The sequence below is a fragment of the Sus scrofa genome, chromosome 1, assembly GCF_054392235.1.
Source record: "Sus scrofa isolate SSC_HxYL_T2T_F1_AM1 chromosome 1, Sscrofa_HxYL_maternal_Yorkshire_Landrace_v2.0, whole genome shotgun sequence".
Taxonomy (NCBI): domain Eukaryota; kingdom Metazoa; phylum Chordata; class Mammalia; order Artiodactyla; family Suidae; genus Sus; species Sus scrofa.
Genome location: NC_139383.1, coordinates 82,333,808 through 82,358,001, shown reverse-complemented (window position 1 = coordinate 82,358,001; position 24,194 = coordinate 82,333,808). Strand labels below are relative to the sequence as shown.

The window sequence follows — 24,194 nt, the reverse complement described above, 5'->3', positions numbered from 1 at the left end:
GGTCAGCTCTTCATTGATCTCAGCACTACATTGCTCACCCCTGCTTTTCTTTAACCTTACTTGATACATTCACTCTTTCAAGTTTTTATGCAACTGCTGATCAACTGCAGAAAGCACTTCTCCTTAGGAAAAGCAAAATCTCACTTGACAAAGCCTTGGACTCTGCATAGAAATACTGATCACTGCTATTCCTTTTTGTTGTTTGGGATCAAGGCAAGCAGGTCAGAAGTATTAAATTCTTCAATGATAGTTTTGTGTTAATTTCATTTTAATCATGAGGTCTGACTCCAACAGTAACATGGGCTTGAGATAGCTGTGTTTGCGAGTATACAGTATATGCATTTGTGAATGGAGGCAGCTATTTGCAATAGCACAGGTGATTTCCTACTGGAATTAAAATTTGATCTTCCACAACTAAACTGACTGGTAACGTGGTGAAGCCTGCCCTCCTACCTGGTGCCCAAATGACTACCTGGTCAGTCATTCCAAATTATTATGAAGATCTTATACATGCATGGATGTGGATGTACACTCTCTCGCAGTGTATAATCCCATGACTTCAGAGTACTTTAAGCTGGTTAATTAGAAAAGTCGAGAACATTACAGCTGATAGACTTGCTAGATATAGGACAGTGGCTTCTGTTTTCTTTTTCAGCCTCTCCACAGCATATGGAGTTCCCAGACCAGGGATCTCCAATCAAGCCACAGTTGCAACCTATGCCATAGCTACAGCAATGCCAGATCCTTAACCCACTGTGTTGGGCTGGGGATTGAACCTGTGTCCTAGTGCTCCCAAGATGCTGCCAATCCCATTGCACCACAGCAGGAACTCCTGTAGGACCCTGGTTCCTAATGAGGAGAGTACATCATAATAACCTGTATCACTGGCATGAGCTTTCACTGTTTTATCAGACTGAGGCTCAGTGTTTATTACCCTCAACTGAGAAAGGCATAGAAGTGCACACTTTTTAATAACTCCACAGGTGATTCTGATTCAAATGTACTACAGGACCGAAGTCCATTTCTTCCTGATTATAAATAACATGGACTTAAATTTATCATGCACTAAGGCCAGATTTCAGAAGGTTTCATGCTATGTTCATATCGGTCTTCTAATACTTTATATGAATGGCAACCCTTAGAATCCAAAAGCCACCACTTTCTCCAGCATAGAAATTCCAAGTTATTCCAGTTCTTTGTGTATAAGCCCACACCTGCATATAGCAGCAGCCGGTCTTCCAGTCTTGGTGTTACAGGTAGGATCTCTCTCCAACACTAAATAATTTTAAAGATGTGACCTTCCTCCCACCAGTAAGAGGAATTAAACATTTTATTAATATTTGAAATTTTAAGATCAGTTTATTAAGTTCAATGATGAAAGCTATCAGAAGAATATTCTCCTGAAAATTATTTTTTCTTAGAAAAAAGAAAGGAACATCAACACCCTCTCAGCATAGCCACAGATGCTGTGGCAGTCAAGCCTCTCTGCAGAAGGGGACAGTCCATTAATCGGTCAAGTCGCTCTCCGGGTCAGCAGGATTGTAGTCTGGATCATCCTCATCATCCTCCAGCTCCAAGTCATCCATTTCCTGGAACAAAGACTCATCTACCTCCACATTGTTTCCAGCTGCAAATGACAAAAGACTCCATCTTCAGTCTTATACTCAGAAATAAAAGACACAACATATTAGCAGCACCAGGAACTTCTAAACAGGCATCTGAGGTGCAAGTGACAAATCCTAAACTACCACTACAAATCATACTATTGATGATCTATATTGGTCAGCAGACACTCGCATTATTTTAAGAGCAACTTCAGGCTTCCAGTACATAGTCTAAAAAATCCAACTGTTAAAAAAGCCTTTCTAGAATGAATTGCTTATGATCTGGCATGTTAGAAGTTGAAGAGTCATACAAAGCTGATTATCATGGACCGTGAGCCCTGAACCAGGAGTTTATCTCTGGAGATACGTACATCATTCAAGCTCGACTATACTTATAATTAATTGACAAATTTAACTTGGGCACCACTCTCACCCAGTTGCCCTCTAACCAACCAATGGTATGCCTTTCCAAGATTCAAAATGTCTAAGCTCTATAAGAAGCAATACCCAGGCTTTGCATGTAGCATCTGTATCCCTGCGTGTCTGTAGTTCACAAAACTAGGACACCAGAGTACTCTTAAATCACCAAAAATTGTTCACCTTCTTTCTCTCTCAGACTCTACTCAATGATATTTAACTCAGTGAGCAGGAGTCTTGCTTCATGCCTAAGGGCAGTTCAGTAATAAAATCCAATTGGCTAAATCCATGACAAATAGCTGGCTTGGCCTGGGAGAAGTGGTGAAGCCTTCAGAGAGCAGATGACGTCTGAAATATTTTCACAATAAATGTGACTCCACCAAGAAGAAAAAGGAGCCAGGGGAAGTAATTCAAAGGAGCCGGGGGAAGGTTATACAAAGGCAGAGAAAAAAGTGAAGACCTTGGATATCTCTAACTGGAACACAAGATTCTTGAGGAAAAACATCTGGAGAGAATACAAATGAAGGCTAGATTGAAGGGCTGTGTAGGTCAACCTCTACACAGCAGAGAACCATCAGAGGATTTTAAGGAGAGAAATGACATGATTAAACACGGGTTTAGAAACACCACCTCAGAGGTGATGACTGTAAGGTAGGTAAGAGCACTAAGAGGAAGAGACTGAAGCAGGGAAATAATTTATAAAGCTACTACTAAAGTCCAGTTGACAAATAATAAAACTTTCAAATCAGGAGGAAAGAGCTGAAAAGGCATTTCAGAGGCATAATCAACAGAGAGCTTTTGCTAAGTTATTGGAATGTAAGGAGATATTTGATCCATTAGAAGGGGAAAAGAGTTAAAAATGAGTAAAGAAAGGAAAACTTTTAAAATTCAAGAAAGGATGAGACTAAGCTTTCTGGATCTGGAATTTCTCAACAAAACAGAAAGCTCCTAAAATGAGAGTGAGGATAGATAAGGATAACCTCATTTTTTTGTTTTGGATCTTATTTGTCTGTTAAGACTAAAAATTTTAGAATGCAATAAGATATTAAAAAAAAAAAAAATGTCAGTAAGAGCCCAACTCAGGGTAAGAAGCATGTCTTAGCAGCAGACAAGTGATTCTTAACCTTCTCCAGAAGGCAGTCCAGAAACACGGTTGAAAGGCCAGATGGCCCAGCTGGCATGACAGGCACAACAGAGGATAACGCAGCACAGACTCGAGAGAGCGACCAGAGGGGTGACTGAGTATGGAGCTAAGTCTAAGAAATACACAAAAGCCCTGTGCTCCATGAGGGCAAGGATTTCCCTAATTTGTTCTCTGGTGTATCCTCAGCAGCCAGGATGATGCCTGGCTTATAGTAAGTATGGGTGCAATAAATATTTGTGGACGGATGGATAAGGAATGGATGAAGACTGAATGAGGGTAAGGGTTAGGATAAAAAACAGAAGGAAAGCTTATGGGACAAGACGTTCCAAAGATACTGAGAGTGGTATGAAAAAAATGTAAGATTTTTGGTTAGAGAGCATGCTGGGAGCTCCAGGTTTGAGGTTTTTATATAGCTCCATGACAGATCATGGAGTACAGTTTCCACAGATCTGTGATAATAGAAATTTGAGGAAAACAGGCCACTCGAGTCATACTGATCTGGTTTACCAGTTATTAGAGGCTAATGTGACCATATTGTTTATCTATTGTAATCTCTGATGTTGCTCAAGTTATCATAAAACTTTAAAAAAATACATTGCTTTAGTTTAACATATAAATTGATCAAACATTAGAATTTATTCTTCAAAATGTATTTCTTTACAGCTTTGAGAGGAAAAATTTACATTAAGTTACCACTCTGATTTTCATTGGTTAATATTAAAAGCAACACATTATGTACATGTGGAATTCTAATATTATCTTACCATCTTCCAAGAACTGGATATCAGATGTGTCAAGATTATGATCTGTTTCAAATAGCTGTCGCCCTAAAAGAAATAAAGATACTTCAATCAAATAGCACAATCTTCCTCCATCTTCTCGATAGCCCTTTAAAAGGTATAATAATTTAAGAAAACAAGTCTGAAAACCTGTTTTTCTGTGAATATCAATAAATGTCTGAACTCACTAAGTAGCTAAGCGGTATACAAAATGTATTTACATGAAAATGGAACAAGTGAAAAATCTAGTCTTCCTCGGAATCCAAGGAAAACAAACGGGTTTGATTTTACCGTTCTTAAGGGGCTTGTGATCCTAAAAGCCGTGGAAGTTATATCTCAAGATCTACCCACTATATGTAGATGAAGGCTAAGCCCCCAAAATCGGTTATAATCACGTGTGAAGAAACATCATACAGGGTGAATGTTTTCTCTTTCAGTCCTAAATGCCTACGTTATTTCCTCCTAAGGTCCTGTCCTAGTGACCCTCTTGCTATAAGAGAATTCAAGAAGGCTAAAGAGAACAAGATATGGCGGCAGGGGGTCATACCACTTAATTTATTTTTTCCTGCTTGCTCTTCTTCTTTCATTCGTTTCTTTTTAATTTCCAAGAGTTCTGCATCAAACTTGGCCTTCCAACTTAAGAAATTCTCAATTGTCACAGGAGTGCCATGGAATAATTGCTTAGAAAAGAAAAAAGACACGTCATCAGATAAAGGAGACAACGGTTAGAAAATAAAGCCTAATGATCTTCTAGACAAATGAATACAGCCACTTACAGGAAAAACAGAGAAAAATGGTTTCAGGTTCTAAAATATTTAGTCTGATTTCTGCCGGCACTGACTACTCTCATTGGTTTTGACAACTTATTTTGGAAAAGTCTGCTTTTTATTTTCATTACAAAAAACAAAGATAATATGCAATGTATGTATGCCCACTGCTAGTCACTACTAAGAAGAAAGCTGCTACTAACAATATTGTTACAAATACATATCAATTCATAACACTAACATCATTATTTATCTTGTTTACTTGATTTCAGAATCACAAAAGCAGAATCTAAGTTTTTTTTAACATGTAATAAGTATTTAAATCACTCTGGTGGGGGCTTTATAATTCTAAACTCTATACTGCAAGTGAAATAATTTATATTTCTTAATCTTTCCTGCATGAAATTTATTAACTAATGGGATTATTAATCACTACTATGCTGTGTCACCAAGTAAATGAGGGATTTCCTAATACTTTACTTAGTAAAGCTTTATTAAAATTTACTTGAACTTATTTTGGTGATTTCCCCCCAAAATTACTGATATATCCAAAAGCAAAAACAAGGAAGGAAGGAAGGAAGGAAGGGAGGGAGGGAGGGAGGAAGGGAGGAAGGAAGGAAAGAAGGAAGGAAGGAGGGAAGGAAGGAAGGAAGGAAGGAAGGAAGGAAGGAAGGAAAGAGAAAGAAAGAAAGAAAGAAAGAAAGAAAGAAAGAAAGAAAGAAAGAAAGAAAGAAAGAAAGAAAGAAAGAAAGAAAGAAAGGAAGGAAGAGAAAGAAAGAAAAACAGAGAAAGAATACAGATTTAAAGAATAATGGAAGAAAACAGGATTTTTAAATACACCTTTTCAGCTTCCTCTGCTTCTTTTTCTTTTTGTTTCTTTTCTTCTTCTCTTCTAGTTTTTATTTGATCTACTATTTCATTTAATTTTTCTTGCACAGCTGTCACTAAAGTAAAGATCATCACCATACCGAGGTTTTCTTCTGCCTATGTTGTGAGAAACACAATCTTCAGAAAAATAAAAATAGCTAACCAATGGGAAAAAATATGTTTCAGCATAATCACTACACTTATACATTTATAATATGATTATTAATTCAGTTACACTGTAAATTCAATATTTAGTTTCATGAGGAATCTCTATACTGTTTTCCATAGTGGTTGTACCAGTTTACATTCCCACCAACAGTGTAGGAGGGTACCCTTTTCTCCACACCCTCTCCAGGGTTTATTTGTAGACTTATTAATGATGGCCATTCTCACCAATGTGAGGTGGTACCTCATTGGAGTTTTGATTTGCATTTCTCTAATAGAGATGGTGAGCATTTTTTCATATGCCTACTGGCCATTTGTATGCCTTCCTTAGAAAAATGCCTATTTAGGTCTTCTGCCCATTCTTCCATTAGGTTATTTCTTGGTTGTTGAGTTGTATGAGTTGTTTGTGCTTTTTGAAGATTTTAAGGTCCTTGTCCATTCATCTTTTGCAACTATTTTCTCCCATTCCTTAAGTTGTCTTTTCATTTTGTTTAATGGTTTCCTTTGTTGTGGAAAGGTCAATTTGGCAGTGTGTCTGAAAGTAAATATGTGTATCTTTTTTTTTTTTTTTTTTGGTCTTTTAGGGTCACACTCGCAACATATGGAAGTTTCCAGGCTAGGAGTTGAATTGGAGTTACAGCTTCTGGCCTACGCCACAGCAACGCCAGATCCGAGCCACATCTGCAACCTACACCACAGATCACGGCAACGCTGGATCCTTAATGCACTGAGCAAGACCAGGGATCAAACCTGCGACCTCATGGATGCTAATCAGATTAGTTTTCACTGAACCACGACAGGAACTCCAGTATGTGTACCCTTTAATCCAGCAATCCTATTTCTAGAAAACACTGAACTAATATACTTATCAATAACTTGTTCTTTTCATTTATTCAAAAAAATGTTTGAGTACATACTATGTGCCAGGTACTAGGGAGTCAATGGAGACTCTGCTCTGAAGGTTTACAAAGGTAATATATAAGAATGTTCAAAGAAATATACATATATACATATATATATATATGTATTTTATTTTATTTTTTTTGGTATTTTCTAGGGCCGCACCCACGGCATATGGAGGTTCCGAGGCTAGGGGTCTAATCAGCACTGTAGCCGCTGGCCTATGCCGGAGCCACAGAAACACAGGATCCAAGCCGTGTCTGCGACCTACACCACAGGTCACGGCAATGCTGGATCCTTAACCCACTGATCAAGGCCAGGGATTGAACCCGCAACCTCATGGTTCCTAGTCGGGTTCATTAACCACTGCGCCACGACGGGAACTCCCAAAGAATTATATATTAAATCAGGTAAAAATGAGAAATAAATTTAAGTTGTGAAATTCCATGCAGTTATCAAAAATAACGATTCATGTATACACTTACTAAAATGGAAAGATGCTGACATATATGTGAAAAAAAAAGAATATTGGGAGTTCCCATCATGGCTCAGCAGAAAAAAATCTGACTAGTATCCATGAGGTTGCAGATTCAATTTCTAGCCTTGCTTAGTGGATTAAGAATCTGGCGTTGCCGTGAGCTGTGGTATAGGTTGCAGACGGGGCTTGTACCTGGCGTTATTATGGCTGTGGCACAGGCCAGCAGCTATAGCTCTAATTTGACCCCTGGCCTGGGAACTTCCATATGCCATGGGTGCGGCCCTAAAAAGACAAAAATAAATACATAAATAAATTTTTAAAAAGTGTATTACAAAATACTATGTATAGAATGACCTAACTTTGGTTGGAGCAGAGAGACTATAAATATAAGTAAAAACTATATTACACCAAAATGTTAACAGGTGAGAATAAGAGTAATCTTTATTTTCTTCTTCATAATTTTCTGTATTTTCTTAGTTTTTTGTAATATAAATTTATTTATTTATTTATTTTCCCTTTTACAGCCACACCTGTGGCATACAGATATTCCCAGGCTAGGGGTCGAATCAGAGCTATAGCTACCAGCTTACACTACAGCCACAGCAACACTGGATCTGAGCCACATCTGTGACCTACGCCAGAACTTGTGGCAACACTGGGTCCTTAACCCATTGAGCGAGGCCAAGGATATAACCCACATCCTCACAGACAACTTTAGGTCCTTAACCTTCTGAGCTACAATAGGAACTCTAAATTCATTATTTTGAAAACTAAAAATCATATAACAATTTTTAGAGAAAAAATATAAATGTTCCCTCAAAACATCTGATCTCAGGTAAGTATCAAAAAGAAATCAAAACTTCCTTTTTGAAAGAAAAGAGTTTGAGTATAAATAAAATATAAAATGCATATAAAAAATCACTCAGATCAAATAACTTCCTTAACACATGACTGACTAAATATAGTATATTTTATTGTCGCAGGCTCTCTGCAATGTTTTTAAATGAAGAATGTTAAACCAAATGATATGGAATTAATATAATTTGATACTGGATTTAAGAGTGAACAGAGTCCAGGATCAACATACATTAATATTTGCTGTATCTTCTTTCATTCTTCATTCTCTAACAGCTCCAGATATCGGTATTCAGAGCATCAACAATCCTTGAAATCTACAAGTCACATATAAAGTGAAGACACGTTTTCTACCAGTTGTTCTTAGAAAAACAAAACTAGGACCTCTGCTTTTAAGATGGTGGAGTAAGATTTTACTTGCTCTTCCTACTCCCTAGTCTAAAGAGCCCATAAAAACTCTCTATTCAAGCAGGAGTGAGCTTTAAATATCTGCCACTCCCAGACTGTGAGCAGCTCATTCCTATCTCAGAACTAGCCAGGGAAGAACTTTCCAATACCCATTTTTAATTCCATACAACATCCCCTCTTGAAGGGTCATAAACCATTGTTGCTATCTGTAAGCTTAGAAGGAGATATAGGAAAGGCAAATAATAATGAATCACCACTCCTCCTACCAGACTACAGGCAGCTAGCCTGCAACACGTCAGAAGTGGCAAAGAGTTTTAATTTTCTTTGAAGTTGAATTTTTAACTGCACATGGGATTACACATTCTGAGAACCAAACTGAAACTGTATCTATGACTTAGTGTAACCCTGAACGGACTTTTATCACCTAAAAGTCTCAGGGCTGGAGTTCCTGCCATGGCTCAGTGGTTAACGAATCCAACTAGGAACCATGAGGTTGTGGGTTGGATCCCTGACTCAGTGGGTTAAGGAACCTGCATTGTCATGAGCTGTGGTGTAGGTCAGAGATGCAGCTCAGATCCCGCACTGCTGTGTAGACCGGCAGCTACAGCTCTGACTGGACCCCTAGCCTGGGAACCTCCATACACCATGGGTGCAGCCCTAGGGAAAAAAAAGACAAAAAATAGAAAATAAAAGTCTCAGGGCTGACTGAGTTTCAAACATGAGTATAGGAAAAACTTATCTTACTCATATTTTAAAAGCACAGTGGGCTTTGCTTTGTGAATACACACACATACTCACCATGAGTTCTGCTTGTTCAATACACTAGTTATACATATTTAATAGCACATTTGGACTCTGCTTGTTCAATACACTAGTTATACATATTTAATAGCACATTTGGACTCTTAAAATTAATACAAAATAGCACATTTGTATAATATTTTAAGGCCAAAAAAATAATGCCATTACAAAATGTTATTTCCTTACCTGTAATGCTAATAATTTTAAAATGTCTGAGACATCATTATCTTCTAGATTTAACTGGGAGAATATTTCATAAAGGGGGGCTTCATCTGGATATTTTTCACTGTATGTAAACTTGAGAGTAGTCTGGACAGCTAAAAATACAACATAAGAGTTTTGATTATGAATACCTTAAAACGTCAATTACAGAGATCAGTAACTTTGCTGAATCAGTAATTAATTTAAAATATGTCAATGAAAAGTAGCACAACAGATTTTCCTACAATGAAAAACAAGGTTACTATGAGACCAAATAGATAATCACTAATACAAACAACATGTACCACAACGATAAATGAAAACAAACCACAGGAGTACCAAAGATGAATTCTAACACGTGAAGTACATTACTACTTTGAGTATTTTACCATATTACATGTCAGAGAGGATGATATTCTTTTAAAAACTCTCCAGAAGATGAACAAAAGGCACTAAATATAACACACAGAAAAAGCATGACCTTAGGCCCATTTTCAGGCCTCTACCAGAAGATCTGGCTTTTGCCCTGGAGTCCATATTTCTATCTTCACAAGGCCAGCAAGGCACTGCTTAAGTGATCTGCTAAAGGACACGGTCGTAAACTGGACAGTAGGAGAGGTTGTCCAAAAAACATTCAACCCAACCCTTGCATGTGTGCTTCCCAGTCTTTGGCCTATGCCGATTCAGAGCTGACACTTACATAGGTGTGCGATTCTTACAGGCACGCTAGCACAAAATTTCTTTCTGTTATTAAGCCTGATGAATTCTCAATTTGCCAGGCAATCTGCAACTAAGCAGTAGTGCTAAACATTTCCTGTTAAAATTTAATACTCATGATGATCATTTGTCTAGATTTTGCCTTTCCTGTAACAGACATTTTAATTATTAAAGCCTCCTGATTTTGATGATGTTGATTAAAATCTAGATTTCTCTCCATGGGAATGGAAAAAAGTACCTCAAAATGTTATGCTTGATATTTTGTTTTAATTTTTGTATATGATATCAATAAATAATTTTATGAGTCCCTAGATACAAAAAAGATTGAGTGTTAGGTCAGTAAGAAATACACAGCATCTTTTGGCATTTTTTCTTTTTTAATGAACATGTTTCCAATTTTATTGCTAGAACAAGAAATTTTTGTATTGATTGATTCTACTAGACGATGTAATGGACACTTACTATAGAATTTAGGAAAACAGTAGAGAAAGACAAAATCAACAATAATCCTCGGGAAGAGAACACTGTTACCATTTTGGAATATTTAAAGTATCTTAAAAGTATTACTACAGGATGCTTTATCTTTCTATACATATATTCATATTTTAAACAAAATATAAAAGGGTGCTCTTGTTGTAATTGAGACTTTATATATAAAATCTATAAACAAATACTATCTATATAAATGTACATAAATAACGCTGTACCTAATATCTTTTAAATTCAGATTTCAGTAATATTTTAACCTCATTTTCAGTTCTACAGGACAGGTTTAGAGTTACCAAGTGACTACTAAAATTGGTATTACTAACTGAGTACTCATGACAGAATTTTAGTTGACTGTCTTTTTTTTTTTTTCAGTCTTGTCTTTTTAGGGCCACACCTGTGGCATAGGGAGGTTCCCAGGCTAGGGGTCTAATTGGAGCTACAACTGCTGGCCTACACCACAGCCACAGCAACGTAGGATCTGAGCCGCATCTGCGACCTACACCACAGTTCATAGCAACACCAGATCCTTAGCCCACTGAGCAAGGCCAGGGATCGAACCTGCAAACTCATGGTTCCTAGTCAGATTCATTTCTGCTGCGCCACGATGGGAACCCCTTAGGTGACTGTCTTAACAGGAGAAAAAAATCCTTCGGGTTATTAACACTAACTTATATAATGATTTTTATCAAATTACAATATTAACTGAATTGGATTAAAATTGGAAATGGACTTAAGACACTTGCCCATGTGCCAAATTTAATTAAATTTTATTAGTTTTATAGCTGCTTTGTTTCAATTTGTATATTCATCTTAGCTCTACAGTTGTATAATACCAGTTTTTATCTTGTCTTATGTATATACATATTTAAATAATAGTGCAATATCCAACCTAAAGAGAAGGACAGATACATATTTAAATAACAGTTCAATATCCATCCTAATGAGAGGGGAAAATATGCAGATAGGTTATTTATCTAGCCCAATTTATAACTACAAATGTCTAGTAAACAATCTAAATATCCAAAGAAGAAAAAGTTCATGGTATGCCATGGAAAACCACACAACCACTAAATTATATGTGCATGCAGTCTTGTTTTAGATAAAAATTTCCTACCTTTCTCAATCTGTTGTATTGTTAATGTTTCTGTTTTACCTTGAAAAATTTAGCTTACGGTGTCAGAATACATCTCACTGACTTCTCTATATCTCTAGAAGTCATTATTACATAATGAGTACTGACTAGAAACACGTAACATTCATACTAGATTCTTAGCACCTCCGACGTGCAATGCTCAGCACAATGGCTGCAGAATGAATGACATTCCTGAGAAAGAGGTTTAGAAAAACTTAAGAGTATTTTTTATTAGACTTACTTTCATCATTTTCTCCAGCCTCAGATGTCACAGTAATGGTGAAGCTGGGTGGATTTTCTGATAATACTGTAAGAAAATATACACAGAGGTTAAGTTATTAAAACGCTTCCTAAGGCAGATGCTTTTCCTTATTAGCAAAATATCGATATTTAGTCCTAGAAACTGATCCCTAGCCTGTATGTCCATTTCCACATATACAGACTGAATGGAACAATTCAAATGATAAAACACCCACCAATTTCTACTTAAACCTAGGGTTTTTTTTAATATGGGAAAAAAATACCTATGATACCCTCCTGGAGTTTTATCAAATCAATTTAATAAGTAATTTACTTTTTAATTCAAAATTTCCACCTATACTTGGAAAATTACATTCTAAAACATTTCAAATAAAATCGCAAAAATAAAAGTTTGATGTTTCTCATCAGAAACTACCCACTCGTAAATACTCAGTATTATCACCAAGTTTTTTTTGCTGCTTTTTTTTTTTTTTTTTTGCTTTTTTATGGCTGCACCTGCGGCATATGGAAGTTCCCAGGCTAGGGGTCAAATCGGAGCTGCAGCTGCCAGCCTACACCACAGCCACAGCAACTCAGGATCCAAGCTGGCTATGTGACTTACACCACAGATCACAGCATCACCAGATCCCTAACCCACTGAGCGAGGCCAAGGATTGAACCCACATCCTCATGGACACTAATTGGGTTCGTTACTGCTAAGCCACAAAAGGAACTCCATATCATCACTAATTTTACACTTATAGTACTTACAGATTCTGAGGTACAATTCAGAATCTCCATGACAAACAATAAATTTTAAGGTTTTAGAGTTTGTTTCTTCCAGCTATCTCTTTCTTCCATATCATCTCTAGAACCAAAGATTATTCCTTCACAAATTATTGAGCCTCTATCATCTTCCAAAGAATTACAAAATTATCCATGAATCCACACATCAAATTGCTCCCAATTTGTTAAGCAAGACATGTAAATCAACATTTATATAAATAAGAAAGCTCTGTATACCATTTCACAGCCTGATGTCTACCTGACACTAAGTCTGTTTATGATCTATTTCCCCACAAGAATACTGTAAAAACTCTTAAAACCCCTAGATCAGTGCCTAGAAGCATCTAAAAACTCAATAAATTTTGGCTCAATGAATGAGTTAAACTAATAGAATGAAAAGAGAAAGACAGTAATCAGAAAACTCATATTCAGAACCATTAAGAGTAAACAAGCAAAATTCAAGCCACTAGTGATGGCTGCTGAGCCCACGAGAAAAGTCTGCTTCAACCCAGGCCCAGGAGGCACCAGGAGGCATCCAGGTTGGTAGCCGCTCAGCAGTCTCTGTCTAAAATGAAAGGGCAAAGGGATCTCTGAAGAATTCACCATGGAAACTACTAAGCTTTTTCTACTCAAGGACTTAAGTCTGCATAAATATTATCAATAAAATTATCAAGACATATGCCCTCATTTTAATTGAAGTTTAAAAGAACTCGAAGCAATGATGAACATCCATGAATAATAGAACAGAAGATAAAAGGTTCACTGGACTCCTATTTTAATTGGCCTCAGGGAGTACAGCCTACACTGAAAAATCCCTAAAAGGTAATTATAATAAAGCTCTACCTTTTTTCTAACAAATGTGTGTAAATATATCTGATGTGTTTCATTCCCATTTTTTTTCCATGACTAACTTTAGCTTACATATCATGAAATGTAAACACTGCAACTACAGAAATAAAGGATCAACCCAATGACACTCCAACTTACTATCATTTTCTCTGGCTCCATAGGCTGTAAGTTAGGGGTTACCCAATAAAAACAGCTAACATTTATTGAGCCTTACTTTGCACCTGTGCTGTTGTATGCATTTATACAAAGTTCCTTTCTCACACCAAAACCATGATTTTATACTGTTAGCGTATTTCACCAAATTTAAGAAACCATGAAGTATGTGATACACCCTACCTTATATACCACTAAGAAAGAAAAAAGTGCCAATTGAACTATGATATATAATCAAGTATAAGACAAATTCATATTTCAGAGATATTAAAATGTAAAAATACCTCTTAGAATCAATTAAATATAGTATCATCCCAATTTTGTAGATGTAGGAACTGAGATAAAAGAGCTTTTCAAAAATGTGCCCAAAGCTATACAGCTAGTAACTGGTAGAACTGAATAAACTGTAAAGAGTTTCATTTAAAAAGAAAATAAAATTTTTTTCCCAGCTGAGAAATCCCAGGAAAATCACTTGAGCTAGACTGAGAATTAAGGCATATTGGTAAATAGAGATGGAGAAAAGGAATGGAGCTTAGAGCAACATGACAGCAAGGTTATAACAGTGGGAAAGCTTAAGGAATATGCAAGGAATTAGAAATTATTCCAGTGGTGGATGTATATGTGAAAAAAACAAGTTAAACACAGTTGAAAGTTTACTGTGGACAGTAATAGCTTTTTTTAGCAGTAGTAATAAGGTCAGAATTCTGTTTCTAAACATAGAAGATAAATCTAGCAACAGTGCATAAAATGGAAGGAGAAAAATAAGACTAGAGACAGGATGGAACTAGATATCTACCGGAATTATCTCAGCAAAGTTAATGAGATTCTGAACGAGGGTGGTAGCAAAGGGAATAGGAGGGATCAGGGAGAAATCTAAGATGGTGATGGATGACAACGTGAGTTTGCAGGCGGTGCCAGTAACGAAAACAAGAAACAGAAAAGAAAAACCAGATGTACTCGAAGGACACAGGGTACCTTCAGTTGGAGGCATCAAGTATGTAATCAGAAATGGGCAAATGGAGCTAAAGAGAACTGGGCCTGAATTTAATTAGGGATCATCCACAGAGAGGTGGCTAGCTAAAGCCATTCAACTCCATGAAATCTCCAGAGAGAACAGAGAGCGAGAAATAAGGGCCGATATCAACTGTGTACAGAATCCCAAATTTGGAGAACAAAAGTAAGAGGAGGAGGAGTTCCAGAGATTAAAAGAAAAGCAGCAGCCAGGTTAGGTAAAGACAAACTTAAGAGAAGCCTGTTTTATCTGTGAGGCCCCCTAAGTGCCAAGATCCAGGTCTGACGTGGGAGTGTCTAAAATGTGCCCTCTGCCTGTGAGGCTGGGGGTGGGGGTCCCGAGGAGTGAGCTTGGCCTGTAGAATCAGATCTAAATCCCTAACAAGATCCTTTGTGATGCGGCACCTGCTTACTGGTCAGGCCTCATTTTCCATGACTCTCACTTCTTGCTTTATATTCTAGGCGCACCCAGCTACTTGTCCTCTAAACACGTTTTTCTCTCAGAGTCATGCTTCTGCACATGTGCCCCTTCCTGCAACCTCATTCACATAATTCCTCATCACCCCTCAGCTCTCTAAAACAAGGCAGACCGTCTCCTCTCCCTTTGCTGTGGCTGCTTTCTATATACACGTCCCTGAAAGAATTACCACACTGGGCTGTTTCCCAGGAGACAGCTTCTAGCATCACACACAGTAAATATCTGGTAAATGAGGAAACTATGTGGAAAATGAGGACATGGGAATGCTAGCAAGAACATCAATGAACTGCCTGACCCTGGGAGCCAGAGGAGCCAGATGAAACAGAGAGGCAAGATGAACAAGAAAGAAGCTGATAAACTATTAACCTAGGAGAATTCTTGATGGAACGCATGCAAATGTAAGAACTGTATGGACAGAAAGAGGGATTTCAGAGGCCACAAGTTTAAAGACGATGTTTCCAAGGTGTGGCTAAGGCCCCAGGCAGCTGCAAGAAATGGAAATCAAAACTGCTGGTTGGTAAAGACAGGAGTTATGAAGCCATGTTATTAGAAGAATCAACAACTAAGATGGTACAGTTCTAGTAAAGAGTACCTTATATTTGTTTGACAGTTATAAAGTATTTACACTTACATTATCCCTTATTAAATAACTAGGGAAACTGAGACTTGGAGAGGTTATACGATTTTTCCAAGGAGCTGATACCACTAACATACCAAAAACTGCCATTACAGAGAAAAAAACTGGGAACCAAGAACAAACAAAAACAGATACTGGAGAACACTAATGATATTCCCCAATATCTGCTCTCCCCCTCTTCCAGTTCTACCATTTTTAACTGAGTCAACTGCCCACCCAGAATAAAGCCTATTTTTCCCAGCAAATCAGGTCCCACCAAATGGCTGAGTTCCAGTTAATGAGATGGAAGGAAATAAGACCTTTGATGGTTTTGAGGAAATTTCCTTGAGAAACTCCTTTTCCTTTTCCCCTTTTCTTTTTTCATTCCAGGATCTATCTGTTTTCAGGAAAAGGAATGCTGGCATCTTCAACATAATGGGGAGACTACATCTTAGGGATGACAAAGAACGAACTAAGAAGCAGCCTGGATCCCAGAGGAATTCCTGGACTCTTGAGCTACACAACTGTCATTTATGTGCAAGAGCAATAAACTTTTACCTTTTTAAAACTAGTTATTTGGGGGGGGGTGTCTATCATAGCTGAACCTAATTTAAAAAAAAAAAAAAAAAGATGTAATATTCCAAAACTTGGAGGTTACTAAAATAAGAATGGGAAACTTACTTAATTGGACTTGCAAAGATCATTATTCCTTAATTCTCATCCAGCAATAATCCTATTCCAGTGTATTGCTGGAAGCTGGGGCAAGTAGAGGAAAGATTAGGTTTCACTAAAGACACCAGACTTTCACCATTGTGAGTTGATCAAAATACTTTTGAGAAAACGAGTAAGGTTATTGGGCATTGTGGAAGGAATTAGAGGGGCAGGAAAAGTGTTAGGTGATATGGGGGCTGACAATGGTAAACTACAGAATTAAGGATTTTGTCAAGAGCAGAGAAAATGGAAGTAGTAGCTGGAAGTCACACTAAAGGGACACACAAATGACCTGAAGGTTTTCACAAAGAACCAGATCAGCTCTTATTAAAATAAGTCCCTCTGAGCCTTACAGAGTGTGTGTCCTAGAAAAATTGCTCTCACAGGATGACTTCTGCCCCCCTTCTAAGAGGCTGTTATAGTGGTTAAGTTCATGACTGCTACTTAGAGGTACTGACATACACAAATACAGAATTATGTAAGACCAAACAGAATTAAGGGAATCTTGACTTTCGGTTAGCCTGAGGCCAACCAATTTGTTTCAAAATAGCCAGAGACTTTGATACAGAAATGAGAATAACCAAATTGAACTGTCTTAGCAGGACCTTGTCAAGTGAAGAACTATCGAAGGAGAATGTGGTATCAGGAGAGCCCCAGTTATATTTCGGAAAGACTCCTTGTTAGGAGGGTTGGATCAATGTATAATCAAGCTACAAAATAGGAAAAAAAGAAGAAACTATATTATGATTTTGTTACAATTCACAGCAAATGCAACATTGGGCCAAACATTCTCTGCGAATGGTCAAGCAATCAATTCTAGAGTCAGGTTAGGTCTATGTGCCTAGGACTATGGCCAGTTGAATTGTGCCTCTTCGGCATCCACAAGGAGATCACGATATCCTTAACAAAGCTTTCTCTGAACTCAGCTGTTTATTTAAAAAAAAAAAAAAAAAAGTATATTTCCTTCAACAACAGCATTGACCATTTACCAGATCTAATATTAAATGTGATTTAAAATGAGATCAGAAAACTACCAATTAACATTCCTTGGCAAAATGACACAAGTAAGCTCTCTTTCTCAAACCTGATATGAAAATGTTAAAACATGAAGTAGGCAACACAAAGGACGGTTGTAAAACTGTAAACCTTGCAAATCCTCAAGATTTCAAAAGACCAAACTTGGAAATACATGATTCCAAAGTCCTCTGCTTTTCCTTGAGGTTTCATTAAAAACTTGATCATGAGTGAGACAAAGTTCCTAAAGAACTACAAACCAAGACATCTCATTTTAGTTTATTTTCTGCAATTGTAGGAATGCTAATAGGAATTAGAGACAGATGGGCTTGGCTGATACTGCAGAATACTTGATGCATCAAAGATTCACAGGGTGTCTTTTATTAACCTGGCTCAGAATCCTCAAGCACTTCTGCATCTGACAAGAATTTCACATACTGAACTATATCAGAGACTAGTACAATTTGAAAGAACCATCTGATTATTTTAGGGTTAAAACTGTGTCACTTTCATAAATGCTTACATGCACATCTTTAATGAGTGATACCTTATGTCTAAAGAAACAAAAAGAGCACATCTTATGCTTTCTTAACTCTGGACCACACTGTGTTCATGGCTGTTATATCACCAATGTACTAGAAATGACCAAATGTCATGATTAAGAATACATCCAACGAGTGACCCTATATTCTATTTTATTTAGACATTGATATATAAGCAAGGAGAGAGAAGGGAGCCATACTCCATACACACTCACCCAGTTAATGACACTCTCAAACCCCTCTTCACTCATCCCCTTAACATCCTCACAGCACAGCTGTATTGCTGGTGAGAGAGAACATGAACAGGACGAGCTATACAGGGAGAGCTGAGAGACATCTGCCTGTTGGCAAAGCAGAACAAAATTTGCTACCATTGCAAGCAGTGATCAAAGCGTAGAACTAAGAAAACTAAGCTAAGCAATGAAAAGGGTGAGGGGTTGGAGTTTATGAGTTAACCTACCTTACACTCTAAATTCTGACAATCAGTGATGGACAATACTCAAAGGAAGGGATAGGGAACATAACCCTCACAAACCTAGGCTATACTCTCTCATACTGGCTTTATCAGATCACCTCTCAAAAACTGAGTGTAAAAGTGAGAGAAACGATAATGATAATGGTTATCTTGCAGCATTTTCAGAATCATCTGAAGGATGGCTTAATACAGAAGAATGCCCTTCCTTTAAAATATATTTAATGAACTTCTCAATAATATCTTATGTTAGCCTGACTTACCAAGTAATCTTCCACTCCCCCTTATCCCAGCTGCAGCTGGATCCCAAGTCCCAGCCCTAACTCTTACTACCAGTCCTGACACTAACTTGCTAGCCAACCCAGAGCAAGGCATTTAACCTTTCCTGAGCTTCCATTACTTTGCTTCTAGCAAGAGGAAGCCAGGCTAGATGATGTTTGGTACCCTACTATTAGTTCAGTTACCTGTGATCTCACGGAACTGAAATTTGGGCCCCCTCATTCATTTGGGCATTGGGCAAAATGTCAGAATGTTAATAAGAAAAAAAAATTTTTTTTTAAAGAAAGAAAAGAAAAACAACGAACTTCAGGGACCGCGCTACTCTCAAAACTGATTCTGGGTAACTTTGAGAACTCACAAACTTTAAAACACCATCTTAGGAAAAACAGCTTCTACCTGAATAAAGGAGAAAATGTGAAAGCTGACACTTCTGCGGCTCTGGAAAGATTCCTCCCACTTGAAATATCCACGTTCGTTTTACTAAATCCCTGGCTGCTAAGTGACACAAAAACCAAAGCGCCCCCGACTGAATCCCAGGCCTGAAACTCCAGGGACCTCGCCAGCCTCGCCCGGACTTTGAGATTTCAGGGAACTAGCGGAGAGGGGGAAACAGCCATAGAGTCGCTAGTAAATACTTGTACACACTTCGCGAGAACTAGAGGAAAGTGGTGGGCGAGGAGGCCACGCGGCCTCGCTGTTCCCTTCTCCATCCTGGCCCGGGATGCCGAAGGCCGTGGAGGCTGCGGCCCGTCCCACTCCACAGCCAGGTAGTTGCAGGCCCGCGGCCGCGGAAGTCACCTGTGAAGGAGTCAGGATAGATGGACTCCAGAGCCTCCAGCTCGTTGCGCTGCTCCTCGCCGTAATCTGTCATCGCGGCCCTCGCTGCAGCCCATGGATCACCCAGACACCCAGGCGGCGCGCTGCAGCCGGTACCGCGGCCGCGCCGGGAGAGCAGGCAGCGCCCCGGCGGGCGCAGGCGCAGAGTCCCCGGCTGGAAGGCCTGGGGTCCAAAGCCAGGCTAGGCCTGCTGAGCAACCTCCCCGAAGGGGCCTCCGGCTGCTCCCTAGTTCCGCGTTCGACTCGTTAGGCCTGGCTGCTGGGCTGCCTGACCCACGCCCGGTCGGGATTTGCTGGGATAGGATTGGCGTCTGGTCTGGCATTTGCCACGGACACCTAAGAATTGGTTCCTGGGCTTTGCAGGGCCTGAGCCTGAGAAGCCCCTCAACATAGCACTTCGCTCGATGTATCTGGGCTTGAGGCCGGCCCGGCGTGCCGGGGGCGCATTGGGTAGCCAGGGTCGGCACGTTTGGGCCCCCCGCCAAATTTGTTTCCGGTTTCCGGGTTGTGACCTGGTAGCGGAGACCGACGGGACAGATTCGCGTCTTAGTGCTGGCTAGTGACGGGTCCTAGGTGATTTGTACGGTTCTCGAACCTTCAAGTTCTTGACGTCCCATGGGAGTGTGGGCAGAAGAGCAGAAGTTCTAGTACTGGATCGGGCTGAATAGCCTCAGAGAATCTGGGGAGAAATCAACTCAAAGTCCGTAGACCTTAGTTCTAGATTCAGATCTCTAGGCTTCGCTTTTGAATTTGTAAAATGAACTCGGCTTAATATAGATCCAAATATGTCTGATAGCATATTTCTGTGAATTGAAGAAATGGGTGTTTAAGTTTCTTTAACAGTTTTGGTAAGCAATGTAAAAGTAATTATCATTATTCCGAAAAAGAGTCAGAACCTTTTATTTGGGAGAATGAAACTAAAGAAATAATGACATTGTAATAATGTTCTCTTCCAGTTCATCGCAGCAGTTACGGAGAATTATCAAAGAACTGTTATGACACAAGCTAAGGAAATGGCTTAACAGAATGCTTTTGAGGAAAGACTGCTAATTAGCTATTTGTGTTTATAAGAAACGTGGTTGTATTAAGTTTTTTTTAATGCAAAAAAATGAAAGGACATATTAAAAGATTTAAAGTTCCAAACAGTTTTCAGACATAATAAAAGGTTTTTCACACTCGTTTGTATTTTCCTTTGTTTTGTTTTCTATATTAAAGCTGGTTTTACTTGTATAGTAGGGGGAACCAGTTTTGTGGGGTTTTTTTGTTTGTCTGTTTTTTAGGGCCGCACTGGCGACATATGGAGGTTCCCAGGCTAGGGGTTGAATCAGAGCTGTAGCTGCCAGCCTGAACCACAACTCAAGGCAATGCCAGATCCTTAACCCACTGAGCAAGGCCAGGGATCAAACCTGCATCCTCATGGATACTAATCAGATTTGTTTCTCCTGACCCACTATGGGAACTCCCTATTTGAGGCATTCTTTTAAACTTTTAGGGAAAAAGTGGGAACTCTCCTGATGAAAATGAATTATACAAGTTGCTTCTTGTTCTGAATATTCTTAGTTCAGAAAAATCATTGAGTTATTGGGGAAGGAGCTTCTGTGCAGAGGGCACAGCCAATGCTAAGGTCATAAGGTGGGAGCCCACTTGGTGTTTTGGAAGCTGGTGTGGCAGATGAACATCATGTAGGGTCATCAGGGAGTTTAGTTTAAAGAGTAACAGTCTGACTCTTACTTTAGAAAGACCCCAGTGGCTACTGAGTATAAATATATTTAAGAGCAACAAGCCTAAAAGTATGGAGACCTTTTAGGAGGCTATGGTAATAATCTGAGCAAAAGACAATAACGTGAGCTATAGGACAGAACAAATTCTGGATATATTTTGAAGCTGTCAGGAGTTAGATATGAGTTGTGAGAAAGGGAGTCAAGGGGAATATGGGGTTAGAATGACTGGAAAGATGAAGTTCTTATGATAAAAATGATAGGCGAGGAAAACAAAATGAGTTTGGCAAGGAAGTTGATAGCACCTGAAACCTGTGGATCTAAGAAAAATGTCAAGTAAAAAGTGTTTTAATTTCCTAACATTTAAAACAATCAGGATTTCCCGTCATGGCTCAGTGGTAATGAACCCAACTAGTATCCATGAGGACGTGGGTTCCATCTCTGGCCTCGATCAGTGGGTTAAGGATCTGGCGTTGCAGATGCGGGTCACAGATGCGGCTCGTATCCCACATTGCTGTGGCTGTGACATAGGTCCAGCAGCTGCAGCTCTGATTTGACCTCTAGCCTGGAACCACCATATGCCTCAGGTGCAGCCCTAAAAAGACAAATAAATATCTTTTAAAAATCAAAATAGGTGCAGAAAAGCAACCAATTTAAGGTTCATGGCAGATAAAGGTTAATATTGGATACAAGTTTTTATCTAGTAAATGGTACTCCCCTTTATTTGCTTTACTATTAACAGAATTTTTGGTAAAAACATCCTTTTCAAACCTTTTATCTGTTCATTGTAAATCCCTCATGTTAGAATGTACAAGAGTTGTTCTTTTGTTTTCTAATACTGGAGATGACTTTCTAGGAAATTTCCAGTGCTAATATAATAAGAAAACACACCTCCAGATCAGTCAAACCTACATGGGCCTCATGAGGCATTTTTTGGTTGATCTCTAATTCCATGTTGACAACAGAAACTTGACAGAACACAGGAAGGCCCTTACCTTCCTGAAATTGGAGAATTTTTATATGATGTTATAGAACAAGTGTGTTTCAAGCTTTGCAGGTAGGTAAACGTAGTGAGAACAACTGTCACGGAATCTGGAACCAGAAATGAGAAGCCCAGCCTTAGCCACTTACAAGCTATATAAGCTTATAAAATGATTTGAAAAATAGTAAATTGTGTGTTATGAAGAATAGTGTGGGAGTTCCGGTTGTGGTGCAGTGGAAATGAACTGACTGGTAACCATGAGGTTGTGGGTTCGGTCCCTGGCCTTGATCAGTGGGTTAAGGATCCAGCATTGCCGTGAGCAGTGGTGTAGGCTGGTGGCTACAGCTCTGATTTGACCCCTATCCTGGGAACTTCCATATGCTGAGGGTGCGGCCCTAAAAAGACCAAAAAAAAGTGCTTTTTCTAAAATAGGATATCAGTGTGTTCACTGTTAGTAACTAGTAATATATAGTACTGTGAATGTGTGTGTGTGTGTGTGCGTGTGTGTGTGTATATATATATATATGAAGCACTTCTAGGATTACTCAAGATCATGCTTATATTGGAGACAGTTGTATGTACTAGATTTCAGTGTTAGCAGTGAACATCTCTGACCCAAATGTTATGGCCACAAGAGTGATGTCTGTGGGTGTTGTTACTCTCCTAAAAGCTTTGATGAAATGTTCTTGAACCAAATGACAAGATGGGGGCCTCAATTCTGAGCAACCAAATGGCAAGTGCTGACAACATGAGTTTTAATTTGGCTTAACTTCCACCATTACTTTGCATGTAAGGAGAAAGTATAAAGTGGATAGACTGGAAATAGCATTTGTACATGTTCCTCATACAGTGCCTTGAAAGTGGGCTATTATATATGCAGGTACAGTGGAAGTGGAAAGAGAGGGACTCAGGTGTGATAGGGCATCTTATTGTCGGAACTCAGGATATTTTAGATATTTATTGATGGGAATTGGCCCTGGCAGGCGTGTGACATGCCTCCTATTGCTGTATTCAGTGCTCTGGAATGCAGTGTTTGAAGTCAGACTACTGGGGCTGGATTCTGGCTCCATCAGTTGTAGGTACTGTGACCTTTGGCAAAGTGCTTGACTTCTCTATATCTCAGTCACCACATCAATAAAATGAGGGAACTTATTTTATTGTGCTTATATAGGCCTGGATTCCAATTATGATTCCAATTATGGATTCCAATTCATTAGTTATCTAATAAGATAATTATATCAATGAGAAAACATCCCATTTGTATGGAATTTCATACAAAATTCCTTCACATTCTCCATGTAAGTTAATGTCATTTCAACAACTCATTTTATAATATATGACTCTGTTCACCAGTTTGTTGTAAAGTGTAAATGGGATTATTTGTTTAAAGTAGCCAGCATACTACAGAAATGCTACGTGGAATTTTTACTACTGTATCACACTACCACTAGGGGTGGGTGCAGTCACCTCTCTGGACCACTGGGGGGCAGCAGAGGAAACTATTTGAAAGCCATTTCTGAATTTCTGGTGTTCTGAGATTAGAAAAGTTTAACTCTACTTGGCAGTTAGTACAGAAAAATAATTCAGATCAGGAATAATGTACTTTGTCTCTCTGAAGATAACCATCATTTCTCTTTGGTCCAGAGGTCACATTTATGGATGTGTGCCCACTACCTCATGGAGCTGTCTACTCTCAGGCAGCCTGCCAAGTATCTGTTCCTTAGTGACCAGTGCCAAATTTTGCTAGACTTATTTAGAAGCTAAAATTGTATCTAAACTTTA

The 24,194-nt window shown here is 38.7% G+C and overlaps 1 protein-coding gene and 1 long non-coding RNA gene across 2 annotated transcripts; one reads left to right on the top strand and one right to left on the bottom strand.

Moving 5' to 3' along the window:
- Positions 1 to 1,328: 1,328 nt before the first annotated feature.
- RWDD1 (RWD domain containing 1) lies at positions 1,329 to 19,937 on the bottom strand. Its single transcript, XM_001928520.7, has 7 exons — positions 19,674 to 19,937; positions 11,966 to 12,031; positions 9,372 to 9,502; positions 5,552 to 5,695; positions 4,492 to 4,624; positions 3,930 to 3,992; positions 1,329 to 1,627 (listed from the first exon to the last, which is right to left on the bottom strand). Exons 1-7 carry the CDS (start codon positions 19,744 to 19,746, stop codon positions 1,506 to 1,508), a joined length of 732 nt encoding a protein of 243 aa, XP_001928555.1. The 5' UTR covers positions 19,747 to 19,937; the 3' UTR covers positions 1,329 to 1,505.
- A 284-nt stretch (positions 19,938 to 20,221) lies between these two features.
- LOC146406170 (uncharacterized) lies at positions 20,222 to 20,890 on the top strand. The gene is made up of 2 exons (XR_014807674.1): positions 20,222 to 20,560; positions 20,669 to 20,890. It is a non-coding gene; the product is annotated as an uncharacterized LOC146406170 (long non-coding RNA).
- Positions 20,891 to 24,194: the final 3,304 nt, after the last annotated feature.

Coding starts and splice junctions, on each gene's coding strand:
- RWDD1 (XM_001928520.7), bottom strand. CDS start 19,746: ATGACAGATTACGGCGAGGAGCAGCGCAACGAGCTGGAGGCTCTGGAG. Junction 4,625..5,551: donor AAGCAGAGGAAGCTGAAAAG/GTGTATTTAAAA, acceptor TTCTTTTCTAAG/CAATTATTCCATGGCACTCC. Junction 1,628..3,929: donor TATCCAGTTCTTGGAAGATG/GTAAGATAATAT, acceptor TGTCATTTGCAG/CTGGAAACAATGTGGAGGTA.